The sequence below is a fragment of the Pelodiscus sinensis genome, chromosome 14 (assembly GCF_052426305.1).
Source record: "Pelodiscus sinensis isolate ZL-2025 chromosome 14, ASM5242630v1, whole genome shotgun sequence".
Taxonomy (NCBI): domain Eukaryota; kingdom Metazoa; phylum Chordata; order Testudines; family Trionychidae; genus Pelodiscus; species Pelodiscus sinensis.
Genome location: NC_143065.1, coordinates 3295977 through 3311972, shown reverse-complemented (window position 1 = coordinate 3311972; position 15996 = coordinate 3295977). Strand labels below are relative to the sequence as shown.

Genomic DNA, 15996 nt, shown 5'->3' with positions numbered 1-15996 from the left:
GTCGTGGTATATGTAGGTACCAGTGACATAGGGAAGAGTAGCAGAGATGTCCTGAAGGCCAAATTTAAGCTGCTAGGAAAGAGAACAAAATCCAGGACCTCTATGGTGGCATTCTCAGAAATACTTCCAGTTCCACGCACAGGGCCAGGTAGGTAGGCAGAGCTTCAGAGTTTCGATGCGTGGAAGAGACAATGGTGTGGGGAGGAGGGGTTTAGTTTTATAAGGAACTGGGGAAACTTTTGGGATACGGGGAGCCTATACAGGAAGGATGGGCTCTACCTAAACCAAAGTGGATCCAGACTGCTGGCACTTAACATTAAAAAGGTCACAGAGCAGTTTTTAAACTAAGAAATGGGGGAAAGCCGATTGGTGCAGAGGAGCACATGGATTGGACAGAGATGTCTCTTAGAGGAGAGTCTATTGATAGAGATTCTCTAGGTTTTAGTCAGGAGGAGAGGATTGAAGAGGATAAAGTATGGGCCAGATCAGATGAAGACTCTGACACATCAGAAAAGGGCAGACAGATAAACAGTGACAAGGTTTTAAAGGGCTTGTACACAAATGCTAAAGTCTAAAAAATAAGATGAGTGAACTAGAGTGCCTGGTGTTAAAGGAGGATACTGATATAATATGCATCACAGAAACCTGGTGGAGTGAGGACAATCAATGGGGGACAATCATTCTGAGATACAAAATATATTGGAAGGACAGAACAGGTCATGCGGGTGTGGGAGTGGCACTATGTGAAAGAAAATTTAGAATCAAATGAAGTAAAAATCTTAAATGAATCAACATGTTCCATAGAATCGCTATGGATAGTAATTCCCTGCTCTAATAAGAATATAACAGTAGGGATCTATTATCGACTACCTGACCAGGACACTAACAGTGACTATGAAATGCTAAGAGAGATTAGAGAGGCTATCAAAATAAAGAACTCAATAATGGGGATTTCAACTATCCCCATATTGACTGGGTACAAGTAACCTCAGGACGAGATAGATACAACATTTCTTGATACCTTAAACGACTGCTTCTTGGAGCAGCTGGTACAGGAACCCACAAGGAGAGAGGCAATTCTCGATTTAGTCCTGAGTGGCACACAGGATCTGGTCCAAGAGGTAAATATAAGAGGACCGCTTGGAAATCGTGACCATAATATAATAACATTTAACATTCCTCTGGTGAGAAGAATACCTCAGCAGCCCAACACTGGCATTTAATTTCACAAAGGGGAACTATGCAAAAATGAGGAGGTTAAACAAATTAAAAGGTACAGTGACTAAAGTAAAATCCCTGCAAGCTACTTGAACAATTTTTCAAAGACACCATAATAGAGGCCCAACTTAAATATATACCCCAAATTAAAAAAAGATAGTAGAAGAACTAAAAAAGAGCCCCTGTGGCTTGGCTTAACCATGTAAAAGAAGCAGTGAGAGATAAAAAGGCATCTTTTAAAAAGTGGAAGTCAAATCCTAGTGAGGTAAATAGAAAGAAGCATTAAACACTGCCAAATTAAGTGTCAAAATGTAATAAGAAAAGCCAAAAAGGAGTTTGAAGAACAGCTAGCCAAAAACTCAAAAAGTAATAACAATGTTTTTTAAATACATCAGAAGCAGGAAGCCTGCTAAACAACTTGTGGAGCTCTTGGACGATCGAGATACAAAAGGAGCACTTAAAGACGATAAAGTCTTTGTGGAGAAACTAAATGAATTCTTTGCTTCAGTCTTCACAGCTGAGGATGTTAGGGAGATTTCCAAACCTGAACCATCCTTTGTAGGTGACAAATCTGATGACTTGTCACAGATTGAAGTGTCATTAGAGCAAGTTCTGGAATTAATTGATTAAACTTAACAGTAACAAGTCACCGGGACCAGATGACATTCACCTAAGAGTTCTGAAAGAACTCTAATGTGAAATTGCAGAACTATTAACTATGGTTTGTAACCTATCCTTTAAATCAGCTTCTGTTCCCAATGACTGGAAGATAGCTAATGTAATGCCAATATTTAAAAAGGGCTCTAGAGGCGATCCCGGCAATTATAGACCGGTAAGTCTAACGTCAGTATCGGGCAAATTAGTTGAAACAATAGTAAAGAATAAAATTGTCAGATACGTAGAAGAACATAATTTGTTGGGCAAAAGTCAACATGGTTTCTGTAAAGGGAAATCATGTCTTACTAATCTACTGGAGTTCTTTGAAGGGGTCAACAAACATGTGGACAAGGGGGCTCGTAGATGTAGTGTACTTAGATTTCGAGAGAGCCTTTGACAAGGTCCCTCACCAAAGGCTCTTACATAAATTAAGTTGTCATGGGATAAGAGGGAAGATCCTTTCATGGACTGAGAACTGGTTAAAACACAGGAAACAAAGGGTAGGAATAAATTGCAAATTTTCCGAATGGAGAGGGGTAACTAGTGGTGTTCCCCAAGGGTCAGTCCTAGGACCAATCCTATTCAACTTATTCATAAATGATCTGGAGAAAGGGGTAAAGAGTGAGCTGGCAAAGTTTGCGGATGATACTAAACTGCTCCAGGTAGGTAAGACCAAAGCAGACTGTGAAGAACTTCAAAAAGATCTCACAAAAGTAAGTGATTGGGCAACAAAATGGTAAATGAAATTTAATGTGGATAAATGTAAAGTAATGCACATTGGGAAAAATAACCCCAACTATACATATAATATGATGGGGCTAATTTAGCTACAACTAATCAGGAAAGAGATCTTGAAGTCATCGTGGATAGTTCTCTGAAGACGTCCACGCAGTGTGCAGCGGCAGTCAAAAAAGCAAACAGGAGATTAGGTATCATTTAAAAAGGGATAGAGAATAAGATGAAGAATATATAAATCCATGGGACACCCACATCTTGAATATGCGGACAGATGTGGTCTCCTCATCTCAAAAAAGATATTCTGGCATTAGAAAAGGTTCAGAGAAGGGCAACAAAAATGATTAGGGGTTTGGAATGGGTCCCATGTGAAGAGAGATTACAGAGACTGGGACGTTTCAGCTTGGAAAAGAGACTAAGAGGGGGATATGATAGGTATATAAAATCACGAGGGGTGTGGAGAAAGTGAATAAGGAAAAGCTATTTACTTGTTCCCATAATATAAGAACTAAGGCCCACCAAATGAAAATAATGGGTAGCAGGTTTAAAACAAAAGGAAGTTCTTCACACAGCGCATAATCAATCGGTGGAACTCCTTGCCTGAGGACGTTGTGAAGGCTAGAATTATAACAGGGTTTAAAAGAGAACTAGATAAATTAATGGAGGTTAAGTCCATTAATGGCTATTTGCCAGTAGGGGTAAAGAATGATGTCCCTAGCCTCTGTTTGTCAGAGGGTGCAGATGGATGGCAGGAGAGAGATGGCTTGATCATTACCTGTTCGATTCACTCCCTCTGGGATACCTGGCATTGGCCACTGTCAGCAGACAGGGTACTGGACTGGATGGACCTTTGGTCTGATCCAGTATGGCCATTCTTATGTTCTTATTGGCCCAGGCACCTTCGGTATGTGATTCCGCCCTTCCCCCTTCTGCACAAGGTATTTCTGCTGATCAGGAAGTGGACGGCAGCGGTCTTCCTAATAGCCCCGGGATGACCATGCCAGCATTAGTACACCAAGCTCTTGGTTGTGGTAGTGGAGGAGCGCCTGCACTACCGCCAGTCCTGGACCTGATCACACAAGATCTGGGGGAGGGGAGGTTGTGCCACCGAAACCTTCCATTCCTCCAGGTGGCAGCCTGGAACCTCTGTGGTTAGCGGGCTAGGAAAAACTTTGCTCAAAGGAAGTTAGGAGGGTCCTGGTGGAGAGCAGGAAATCTTCAACCACAGCAGCTTATGAAGCCAAATGGAAACGTTTCTTCCCGTGTGTGAACATGGCTGGGGTTAACCCTCTCAAGACACGTATCCCCCTCATTTTGGACTATCTCCTCCACCTTGGTCAGGAGGGGTTATCAACTTCATCCTTACGGGTCCACCTAGCTGCTGTAGCAGCCTTCCACCCCGGTGAAGGGGGTAGGTCCGTGTTTGTAAACGTATTGATTAAATGATTCCTCAAGGGGATAGACAGGCTTTACCCACATGTAAGACAGCCACTGCCAACGTGGATCTTAATTTGGTCCTTATGGGGCTTATGAGCCCTCCTTTTGAAATCATAGCCACCTGCTCCCTGAAACACCTCTCATGGAAGGTTGGTCTTCATGGCCCTCGTGTTGGCCAGAAGGGTATCAGAACTTAGGGCCCTCACCTCAGCCCCTATATACAGTGTTTTTCAAGGACAAGATTAGGCTTAGACCTCATCCGTTGTTCCTACCCAAGGTAGTGTCAATTTTCACATGTTGCAGGATATCTATCTCCTTGTCATCTTCCCCAAACCACATGCAACACCGAGAGAACGATCTCTACACTCCTTGGACATAAGGAGAGCCCTAGCATTTTACATTGATAGGACAAAAGAGGTTAGGAGGTCACCACAACTCTTCATTTCCATAGCTGAGAGAACGAGGGGTCTTCCTGTGTCAGCTCAGTGCTTGTCCAAGTGGATAACTGCCTATATTGGAGCCTATTACAAGGAGGTGGGATGGGAGCCACCACTGTTCATGACTCACTCCACAAAGGCGCATGGCCCCTCAACGTTTGTAGCACAGGTCCCTATCACTGACCTCTGTAGAGCAGCTACTTGGTCCTGCAGTCACATGTTTAGACTCACTACACTATTGCCCAACAGGCTAGGGATGATGCAGCAGTAGGCAGGGCTGTGTTGCAGTCTATTACAGTTTAGGTCGCCAACCCCACCTCCTGAAGAAACCTTGGGAGTCACCTAACTGGAATGGACATAAGCAAGCACTTGAAGAAAAGGTTACTTTGTAACTGTTATTCTTCAAGATGTGTTGCTCATGTCCATTCCACATCCCACCCACCTCCCCGTGTCCGGAAGTATCCGGCAAGAAGGAACTGAGGGGGTGGAGGGCCAGCAAGAGTATATATGCACCTAACCGGAATGGACATGAGTAACACATCTCGAAGAACAACAGTTAAAAGATAAGTAACCTTTTCTTCTTACTACAATGAAGATGCAGAGCTGCAGCAGTGAGCCTGGACTGCTTGCTCCCAGCTTGCAGTGGGGGGTTAGCGTTCCCTGCTCAGAGGGAGCAAGGTGGGTGGGGCAGTGATCTCACTACAATGTTTGCTAGCTAAAACAGAAGAATGCTTTTAATTTGGAAAGCCTAAAGCAGGCCACCCTTTCCTTTGAATACACTTTAATGTTTTGCGCACTCAAACAGTGTGAAATACACATAAAATGTATAGTGATAATTGCGCACTTCATAGATGAGTAAGGAAAATAAGCTACTTTTACAGGAAGTTGAAAAATACTTGCTGGAGTTATTTCAAGGTATAAGCTTCAGGGGGTAGCCGAGTTAGTGTGTACAGGATAAACTTAAACAACAACACATGGTCCAGTAGCACTTTATAGATTAACAAGACAGGGAGAGGGATGGTAGCAGGAGCTAGAAGTTTGCTTTGGAATGTGGGAGCTTGTACCAGCTTCCAGCTACGGCAGGCATGTCCAAAGTCCGGCCCGCGGGCCAATTGCGGCCCGTGTTCCGGTTTAATACGGCCCCCCAGGTAATTTGGCAATATCTATCTTTTATGGCCCCCAACGAATCCATATGTATTGAGATGAATACATTGTAAAATCTCCGTTAATGTCAGTTGGTCTAAATCAGTTATAAATATATTTGGACACAACATGTATACTTGGTGTTATGTTCCTGTTCATATTTTTTGAACTTAAAAGTTGACAGACAACCTTTATTACCAATAATATGTAATGTACTTTACAATGTTCCTGACATATATTTCAGCTTCCTGGATTTTTTTTTCATCTGGCCTTCAGATATGAAAGGCAGAGTGATTGAACACCTGTGTAGATTGGTCATCCATGTGAAGAAATGAAAAGTATGCCGTTTGCAATAAACTTTGCATAAAATAGTTAATTTGCATTTAATGTTAATGGTTCAAAGAATGTCAGGCACAATGGCCGGCCCTCGCGCATGTTCACTTCATCAAATCTGGCCCTCTTTGAAAAAAGTTTGGGCACCCCTGAGCTACGGGCTCACTCTGGGTCCTGCCGCGCCGCGAGCCCCGCCCGACTCGAGCCTGGGCGCAGCGTAAGTTCCTGCCCGCAGCAATCCCGCCGTGGGCCGGGCGGCCCTATCCCGCCTCTCAGCGCCGAGAGGGGCGGAGCCTGGAACGGAGCCACACCCTCCCCGGGCGTCCTTGGAAGCGGCTCCTAACCCGGAGCCCTAGGAAGACCGTAAACCAGGTGGGGGCAGCCAAGTGCCACCCCCTAGGGCTCGCAGCCAGCCCCGCGCATGCGCAACCGCCGCTCTACCCCCCCCCCCCAACGGCGCCGCCCACAAGGGGCGCTTTTTCCGAAGGTTCCGGTTCCGGTTCTCTCCCCTCTCTGCTTCCGGGGGCGAAGGGGGAGGGAGTTTCGCTTCAACGGTTCCGGACGGTTAGCGCGGGAGAGGCCGCCCCGGGCGAGCGTTGCCCTCGGCAGGTGCGTCCCGCCGCCCGGGGGGGAGGGCCTGTGCCATGGACCTGGCCGGGGTCGCGGGCGCGCGCTGCTCTTCGCTGGCGCCTGTTCCGGGGCGGGGGGGCCCGGGCTGGGCACGGCGCCTCCGCAGGGATGTGGCCGGGCTGGGCGGCCCGGGGCTGGGCAAGGGAAACCAGCAGCGGCTCGGAAAATGTGGTCGGGGGGGGGGCAAAACCCTGGCTCGTCGGGTCTTGAGGGGGGGGGCTCATAGTCCGGCTGCGTCGAGGGCTTCTCCGAAAGGGGGTTCGGCGGGGGGGCGCTGCAAGTCGGGAGGAAGCAGCGGGCTCGTCCGGAGCAACGGGGAGCGCAGCCGAATGGGAAGGGGGATGGTGCCGGCCAAGAGACACGCGAGTCTCCAGGGAGGCTGGAATCCCCCTTGTAGCCGTTTTTAAAAATCGGTTGGACAAACACGTTCCAGGGGGGTCTGGGCTCCCTCGGTTTGCCTCGTGGCAGGGGCTGCTTTAGCTGACTCTCAAGGCCTTTCTAGGCCCCCGTGAGCAAAGGCTTCCGAGGGGCAGCCCCGTTAGTCTGTAACAGGAAAAACTTTAAAAACCACCAAGTGGCCAGCGCTTTAAAGACTAACACAACATGTACACGGAGAGATGCTTGTGAAGAAGTAGGCATGCGCCTTCGACACCCAAACAACCTTTTGCCAGATTTGCTCTTTTCTCCTAGGCTACGTCTAGACTGCAAGCCTCTTTTGGAAAACAGCATCTAGACTGCAACCAGTACTTTCGAAAAGCAAGCGGCTTTTTCAAAAGAAGGCACCCAGGCAGTCTGGATGCTCTCTTTCGAAAAAGCACAGTTTGCATGACATAGCGCCTTTTTTCGAAAGAGCACTTTCGAAAAAAGGCGTTATTCCTCGTGAAATGAGAAGTGCAGCCGTCGAAAGAAAAGCCACGTTCTTTAGATTTAATTTGGAAAGAACGCAGCTGTAGTTGAGACGCAGGTGAAGTTTTTTCGAAAAAATCCTGCAGTCTAGACACAGCCCTATGGAATGCCCCCCTGTGGGCTAGCGACTGAGATTTACCTAATGAAACAAACAAAACAAACCTGATCTGTTAAGGTTGTAGCAAGTTTTCCTTACCTTTGTGGCTTACATTAATGCTGTTAGCTCTTTATTAGGGAAGGTCAGAAACCTCCAGTTAACTATGCTGTTAGGAAGAATTTTGATTGTTTTGGTTGGCATGGGTCATTAGGATGCTTAGTTTTCCTCTGATGATTCTGGTCCACAACAGTACTCTATTATAGCGAGTATTGGATTTCAGTCTGTCTGTTGTTCACAGGTTCTAAAAAATAATATTTTGAATAGTCTTCTATATAAAAATACTCATAATTAAGTCCAACATTAAGCAAATAAAGTAATTTATGATCCTTTAAATTATAGCATTTTCATATCCTTCGTTGGTAATTAATAATGATTTCAAAGCTGAGCAGATAATCATCAATGAGGCAAGGTGCTCAAAACATGTTATATACAATAAGTCATATTGAGACTGTTGAAAATTTCAAGGTGGTTGTGGGAATTGTATGATCATGTAAATGGATGTTGGGAAAAAATGTGTGTAAAGGAACTGGTGAAATATAATTAGCTGATTATCCAAAATAAGATATAATAATATTGCAAGACATTGTGAAAGAAAGGCATTGCGTTTTGTATTTGTATACTCAGTCATATTGTCTTTCAAATTTTGTATTACAGATTGGACAATTTATAACAAGTATTCTTGTTATATCCAATTTGAATTAAGCTATATCCAATTTGACATCAAAGACTTTCTGCTTGGTATTAATTGTCGGATCATCTTTTCCTATGCAGCTTTTGAGGTGGTTTTATGTTCAGAATTGCTTTGCATAGCTCAGTAATTCATATTGAATTTTTTTAGGTCTTCAATGAAAGTGTGAAAACTATTGGCTGTTTCATAGCTGTGGATGATCAGTCATACATCTTGTCTTTGTAAACCATGGCATATCAATTGTATAGAAACACCACATTGGGGAACAGCCTTCAAGAAAGCCTAGATGAGCTTATACAGGTCAGTGTGAAGTATGACTGAGCAGTGAGTTTTTTATTACCTTTGCTAACTGCTCACTATAGACAGTACAAGTACGTATCTTACTAATTTCTTTATAGTTGATTACTGTCATGAAGTTAAAATTAAAATTGCTGTTTAGCCTTCAATGGAAATATGAAAGGAAACTTGTTTCTTGGATTGAAGAAAAGCATCTTATGCAGATCAAGTGACCAACTTTTGGGAATCCTAGTAAATGAAAGTCTGACTTGTAGTGTGAAACTACTTATTTGATATTGCTATTCCAGTCATCCCTAGTAAATATTTACTAAGGAAAACCATCTATGCTATCTTTGATGAACACAAAGCTCTACAAATAACAAACTTAAAGAAACCTTTGTTAATGAATTTCATATAATGCATGTAAAACCTAGCTGGGATGAAGAGCTTCAAACAATTTCAGCATTCGTTGCAATGAACTTTGCCGTATAGCTGCAAAATGTGCTGCAGGCTGGCATTGTCTCTGTCAGGTTTGGCTTAATCAAGAGATCCTGGGTCCAGAGTGAACTGACACACTTTTGCTGAGGTGAAACTAGATGCAAAGATAATTAAAATGCGAATTTTTGTATGTTTTCTGGGAAATGCTGTTTCTCTGCATGTTGGTCACATCTTTCCCACAAACTTGCCAAAACTAACCAAATTCACTTCACTCCATTTTTCTCATTAAATATAAAGTCATAAGTATGTATTTCCAGTAAAGCCACTGGTAAAACTAGTCTGCATCTTGAAATTTGGTTCCTGAAAGCTTTGCTCTTCGAATCCATTTCTATGCATTTTTTTAATCTGCTATGAAGTCAGTCAAATTTTGTGGGTTTTGATTTGTTTTTGTTTTTTTTAAACCATAGTCTCAGCAGATCACCCCTCAGCTTGCTCTTCAAGTGCTACTTCAGTTTGACAAGGCTATAAATTCAGCATTGGCACAGCGGGTCAGGAACAGAGTCAATTTCAGGGTAAGTTCACTAAATACTAAAGTTCACAGACTAGTACTCTCCATCAATATTTAGAGACTGCTTTGAAAACTTTAAGGCTTGTTATTTCTGTTTGCTATGGATGGAGACTTTGTCGTCTTTTCACACCAGAAGTCTTCAGAGGATCCTCTGTATTTTTTGGCCAAGAATATTTTCAAATCACGACCTGCTTGTGCGGTGTAAACAAGATGACATGGCTACCATCATTATGAAAAGATGCTGGAGATGGATTGGGCACGTGCTCAGGAAAGATGGAAGCTCCATCACACAGATTGCTGTATACTGGACCCCTGAAGGGAAGCGGAAACGAGGACGACCCAAGACAGCATGGCGCCAGACTGTTGAAGTAGAAATGATGAGCGTGAATTACACTTGGGGCACTATTGAGAGGCTGGCCAGAGACAGGCAGACAGTGGAGGATCTTTGCTGCTGCTCTATATGCCAGTGGGTATGAAGGAGGAGGAGGAGGAGGAGGAGGATGATGATGGATGGCTAGAAACAAGCCTTTTTAAGGATTAAATTTTTTTCTAAAAAATACTTTTGTGTAGCATGTGCTATCGGTAACATATTGAGAGAAATTGCTGCTTGGTTATGTGATTATAATAGGTTGCCTACCTGCCTGCAGGCTTCTTGAGTTTCCTGTAGATGTGACAATTCTGCCATGAAATCTTCATGAAATACAGCAGCCAGAATGTTGATGGGGATGGAAAAGGGAGAGAAGTAAAATCCTGCCAGCTCTACATGAAAGAAAAATAAAAGTTTAAATGCAGAATTTTCTGCCTAACATTTGATGCTGATATTCAGTATGCCCTAAAAATTAAGGGATGCTTCCTAAATCATTAGTGTAAAACTGCAGTCAGAGCCAAAAATGGCTAGGGAAAAATATATGGTGGGACTCGTGACTAAAATTTTATGCTTTCATTAACGTCAAGGAGTAATGCTCAACCATTCTGTTTCCTGCATCCCTTCTTGCTTAGCTTGCTTAGTTTGCAATTATGACTTGAACAGCTAGCTAATGTTCCCTATAATGGTAAGGTATTTGTACTGTAAGCTCTGAGTTATTGATGACACACACAGCTTTTTGGTTTCTATTGTGGGTGTTTTCATTTTTTGGTTGAGCTCAGTATTTGGGAGGCAGGCAGTTTGTAACTTCCCTCAACAGTGTACAGAAGTGAGCTGAAATAAAGTAGTGCATTAAACATGAGTGATTCAGTGAATACCACAATAGCCTGGTGTTACTCTTGCAAATTTTAGTGCAGAATTTCACTCTTCTGTTGCGAGAAAACCAGGGAGTTGCAGCAGCTTAAGCAAGTACAAGAGCAATTCTTGGTGAGAGGAGAGACCACCAAGAATAAAAGCCAGGGAAAGAGAAAATAATGAAGAATGACCTCATTTTGAGGCTGCAGAGTAAGGAGCCTTTTTTTCTACTTTTCAGCAGCCTGAGGATAGCAGGGTCAGCATCAAATTTCAGAAAATCACTAGCTCATTTGAAAAATAAGTTTAAGCACAATCTAGAAAATACAGCAGTAGAGGTGCTGAGAACCACCGAACCTAACTGTAAACCCTCTATATAATCCACTTCGAGCTGGAAGGTGTTTCAGTTTGCCTCCCCCACCCCTGCACTGTTAGTTACAGCAGTTGAAAAACAGCTCTCGGCGCCCTTTCCTTTTATGTCAGCTAGTTGATGTCTCAAGGATAACTGTTAACATTTGATAGTGCTGTAACACGACTCCTACTCTACAGTTTTCTGCAGTTACAAGCTCATAAGCTAGGGATCCCTCCCCATTGCTGTCTCTGGAAGGGGGGGGAGCAGGAACCAGTGCTGGGTGGAGCCCTATTTAAAGCTGGTTTCCTCCTCCCCCGCACCATCTCTGCAGTGCTGCCTGCCCCCTCTGGCTACTGCACATTGTGGGGCAATACAGGCACACATAGCAGTGCTACTGATTTGAAGGTATAAATTGTCCCCAAATTGGAAATAGTTGTGAGGTGAGGACCAAGTTACCTAGCTCAGCCACCAGGTGTGCTGTGTCATCATCAGGGGCTAGTGTTTCTGATAGCTTGTACTCCATTCTCATGTGGAATATTGCTGTAAAGACTTTCTACTTCCATTGTGGCCAAGATGGTCTTTTCAGGAAGATCACTGTTGTTCTGTAGCTTTCTCAGGAAGTCGGTGTCTCAAAGAGAGCCATATGGTTTTGCATGAAACTGAGAATTTTTACCACATGGGGGCACTCAAACTACACAATCTTTTTCAGTTTACTTTACTTAAATCTGTGTGACTTAGATCTTATCATTAAATAACTATTTTGCAAAGAAGATGGCAATTTTTTAGGTATTGGTTTCTGTGCTGGAGATCTTTTAAACTTTTTTAATCTTTCTTTTAAGGGCTCTCTGAATACATACAGGTTCTGTGATAATGTGTGGACTTTTGTACTGAACGATGTTGAATTTAGAGAGGTAACTGAACTTGTGAAAGTGGATAAAGTGAAAATTGTGGCATGTGATGGAAAAAGTAAGTATAATACTGAACTGTGATATACATATTAGGTTGGTAAAGATGAGACTTGAATGATATTGCAAAATACACTTCATACAGCCAGAATTCCTAAACAGTTAGTAGCTGATGCGGTCTTTTACCTCTGATTGCAATTCTGTGAAACTCAGACTAAAACAAGAGTGCATGGCCTTCCTGCACACACTCAGAAATTAGGTACATTCAGATGAGCAAGTTACAAGTGATTCTCCACTCAATCATTTAAGTCTTATTTAAAGCAGCTATTTTAGTTGAGACTGCCTTGGGTTGTATTTTTGTGGTATATGAACAAACATAAATGTTCTTGTGACAAGTGAAAGTACTACCAGAAATTAACATTGCTAAGGCTCATTTGTCACTCGTTACTAAGACTTAGAACTAACAAAAAAAAAAAAAAAAAACAGGATAGGATTTTTTTTTTCAGTAGAAACCATTCCTATTTCTTCCAAATATCAATCTTCTGGTTATCAAAATATGGCCATGGGATATTTAAGTAAAGATATAAACCTTTTTGGAGCTACTAATGGATCAACAGATGAAAAATGGAACTGTTTGTTCAGCAACAATAAGTAACTAATAAGGGCATTGTTGGAATCTTTTGGTAAAACATTAGTTCAGTATCCTAGGAGACAGAGGAACCCCAGGATTTGCCTTCAGTATTACAGACCAAGTCCTATAATTTGTGCTCTCCATGATTTGACTGCCACGTATGTATTGTCCATAGAACGTCATTAGCTTGTACATTCCATCTCTACTTATCTGGCTTGTTTACTCAAATGTTCTGTTGAAACGGTTTCTTCTATAAGAAGAATCTTTTATAGCTTATCGCTGATGGATTTTAGTTGCTTAAAATTCCCTTAATACGTTAAAAGCCGGGGGAGGAGGGTCAGAACAGAAAACCCTTTATAGTACTTCTTTTAAAATTCTTGGAGCATGGAACTGATGCTTTAGGGCTCCTTGACCAATTATAGTGATGGTTTTTAGACTAATTGGTTTTCGACAATTGTTGAATTATTCCACACAAGTACCTTGTCTTTAATGTTGGACATGCATGTCACCTTGATCCATCTGTTTTTCTTGAGTTGTATTTATTGTAGCAGTTAAAGAAAAAGCTTCCTATGTCTGAATAATTTCTACTTCTGTCACTGTTGCACTTCCTCAGACCTGTTGAGGAACAAACCTGGACAAAGGGTGGACTGGAGCACTATTGCTTTTGGGGTTGTTCATTGGCACAGATTCTTAAGAGTAAAGTGATACTCGCGTGCGCGCACATACATCACAGTCATGCTGGCAGTTTGGAGGCAAGCTGCAAGTGCGGTGTAGATTACTTTTGATTTTGGTGGTGGCTGGAGTGCTGGCCGGCGTCAGCTTCCCGGAGACTCAACTATGATGTTCCTTGGGAGATCCCTTCGGATCTGCAGGAGGCTTTACTTCTCTGGGCTGGTCCCAAGTTTCTGCTGTGATACTACATATTGTCTGAGAGAATGACGTTTTCTGGCTGCTTCAGTTAATTTATCTGCTTGAAGAGTCTTGTCTGCTGGGGATCCTAAAATGCCTTTGATTGGGTATTTGTCATTCACACCTCACGCACATTCCACGGATTACATACTTATTCATAAGCAGGGCTCGACAAATAGTGTAATCTACTCGCCCGTGGCGAGTAGATTACACCCTGGAAGAGCTGGTGCGGAGCGATCTGCGCATGCGCAGATTGTTCTGCGCATGTACAGAGCACAGAACAATGTGGCTGACGAGCAGAGCTGGCTGCAGCTCAGCAAGCCCTGTTCATAAGCAATATGCTGTCTGGGCAAAGTTGGGCCTCATGATGGCCTTGAGTACAAGAAATTGCATTGCACTAAAAATAACATATCAAAGGCATGATAAAAAGCTTAACATAAATTGTAACTGAGAAAGCAAAGGTCAGGGAAGAGGGGAAAAACAGAGGAGTATGTCTGGTTAGCTAGACTCCAGTGAAGAGGAGGGAAGGGGGGGGGGTCGTGTCAAGAACCAGATTTGAAGACCAGAGTACCATAAAATTGCCAACAAATACCTACAGTATTTTAGCATTTTTCAGGAAGTAGTTAGCTTTAAGTATTCTCCTATCCATTATTATCATGTCTTGAAGACAATGGCTAGATTACTCATTTGTCCTTTAAAAGCGGCGCGGAGTCCTGTGGCACCTTATAGACTAACTGAAGTATTGGAGCATAAGCTTTCGTGGGCAAAGATCCACTTCGTCAGATGCATGTAGTGGAAATTTCCAGAAGCAGGTATAAATATGCAGGCCAGCCGCTTTTGCAGATTCAGACTTAACACGGCTACCCCTCTGTCATTTGTCCCTTGGCCCTAGGAACAAGAGAGTGATAAGAGTAGCAAATAGCAATAACTAGCGGCCTCTCTTACAGAATACAGTGTTTATTGCGTATTCAAGTCTCAGTTTCATAAAGAACTCGTGTCTATATGATATCTTAAATTTATATTAAATACATAATCATCCCGACTCTACCAAAGCCTATATTTTGGCAAAGCCTCAGAGGCGCGGGATTCCACTGCCGCTTTGCTCCCGGTGCCCCTGGTCTGCTGGGGACCGTCTCCAGCAGACCAGGGACACCGGGAGCAAAGCCGGGGAGGCGGAGGGGTCCCGGATCCGCGTAACTTGGGGACTGCCTGTATTGCTCTAATGTAGAGCAAACTTCATTCCATTTTAAACAATGAAGGCTTAATAGCAAATCCTATGGTGAGACAAATTTTTGCATTCAAAGTTTTTATTATAGCTAGCAAAGTAAAATAACACCCATATCTGTTCCTGCCATTGGAGGAGGATACATACAGAAACAGTTTTGCACCCAGACAATATTACTTCAGCTCTTAAAACGCAGACACTAAATTGTTTTATTTTGAGTTGTTGTCAAGGAAACATTTACTCACCTAGAGAAAATTAGGGGTTTTTTTGTTTAACTCTTACTTAAAACATTGCAAAATTATCTCCTATTTATACACATTCTCTTTCTTTTCTAGATACTGGTTCCAATACTGCAGAATGAATAGAAACGTGGGATTTGTGCAAGATTTTCTGTTAATATGCAGCACTTTCTGGAGCAGAGTATGGGAAAGGACTATTCATAACTTATTCAAGTGATGCAGACATGAGTTAATCCATGCTAGAATGCGTCGCAGAAAGGCAGTGCAAAGAAATATCTTTCTGTAGCATTTCTTCAGTTCACCTTATAGGGCATGAAGAAAACAATGTTACTTTTTTTAAATGAGAAAACAAATATTGTTGCCTTTTTTGTTCAAAGTAATTTCTCTAATAAACTTTTATTTAAAATTTGTGGAGAAGTGAGTGATAATTAGAAAGGTGTTGTGTTAAAGCAGTCCCCTTCACAAAATTACCCTAAGCCTTAGGTAAACCACTGTTGGAGTAGTGATGAAGAGCAGGACATAGAGGTATACAACTCTAGTTCAGTAATATGAATGTGGCCCACATAACTGAAACTAACTGGGACACTTGTTGGGGCTTAGTGACTAAATAGACTTGGAGTCTAACCTACTGTCACCATTAGAAATTATTGCTATTAATGGGATGGAGGCACATTAGCAATGTTATGCATTTGCACTGCCAGGGCCTGTGCTGTACTTTTTTCTGGAGTAAAATCTTTCCATTTGTAACATTGTCAATTTTTGCATCCTTTTCAAATCCTGCATTAACTTGTGTATTAAACAATTTTAGCGTCAATGATTAAACACACACATTAAGTCCAATCCCATGAGAAATTTTAGGCATGTTTACAATATATCAAATTTATTTTATTCAAGCT

The 15996-nt window shown here is 42.6% G+C and overlaps 1 protein-coding gene across 1 annotated transcript; it reads left to right on the top strand.

The window, feature by feature from the left end:
- Positions 1-6412: 6412 nt before the first annotated feature.
- Positions 6413-15509, top strand: GTF2A2 (general transcription factor IIA subunit 2). Its single transcript, XM_075897698.2, has 5 exons — positions 6413-6569; positions 8492-8641; positions 9523-9627; positions 12031-12157; positions 15197-15509. Exons 2-5 carry the CDS (start codon positions 8570-8572, stop codon positions 15220-15222), a joined length of 330 nt encoding a protein of 109 aa, XP_075753813.1. The 5' UTR covers positions 6413-6569; positions 8492-8569; the 3' UTR covers positions 15223-15509.
- The last annotated feature ends 487 nt before the right edge of the window (positions 15510-15996 follow it).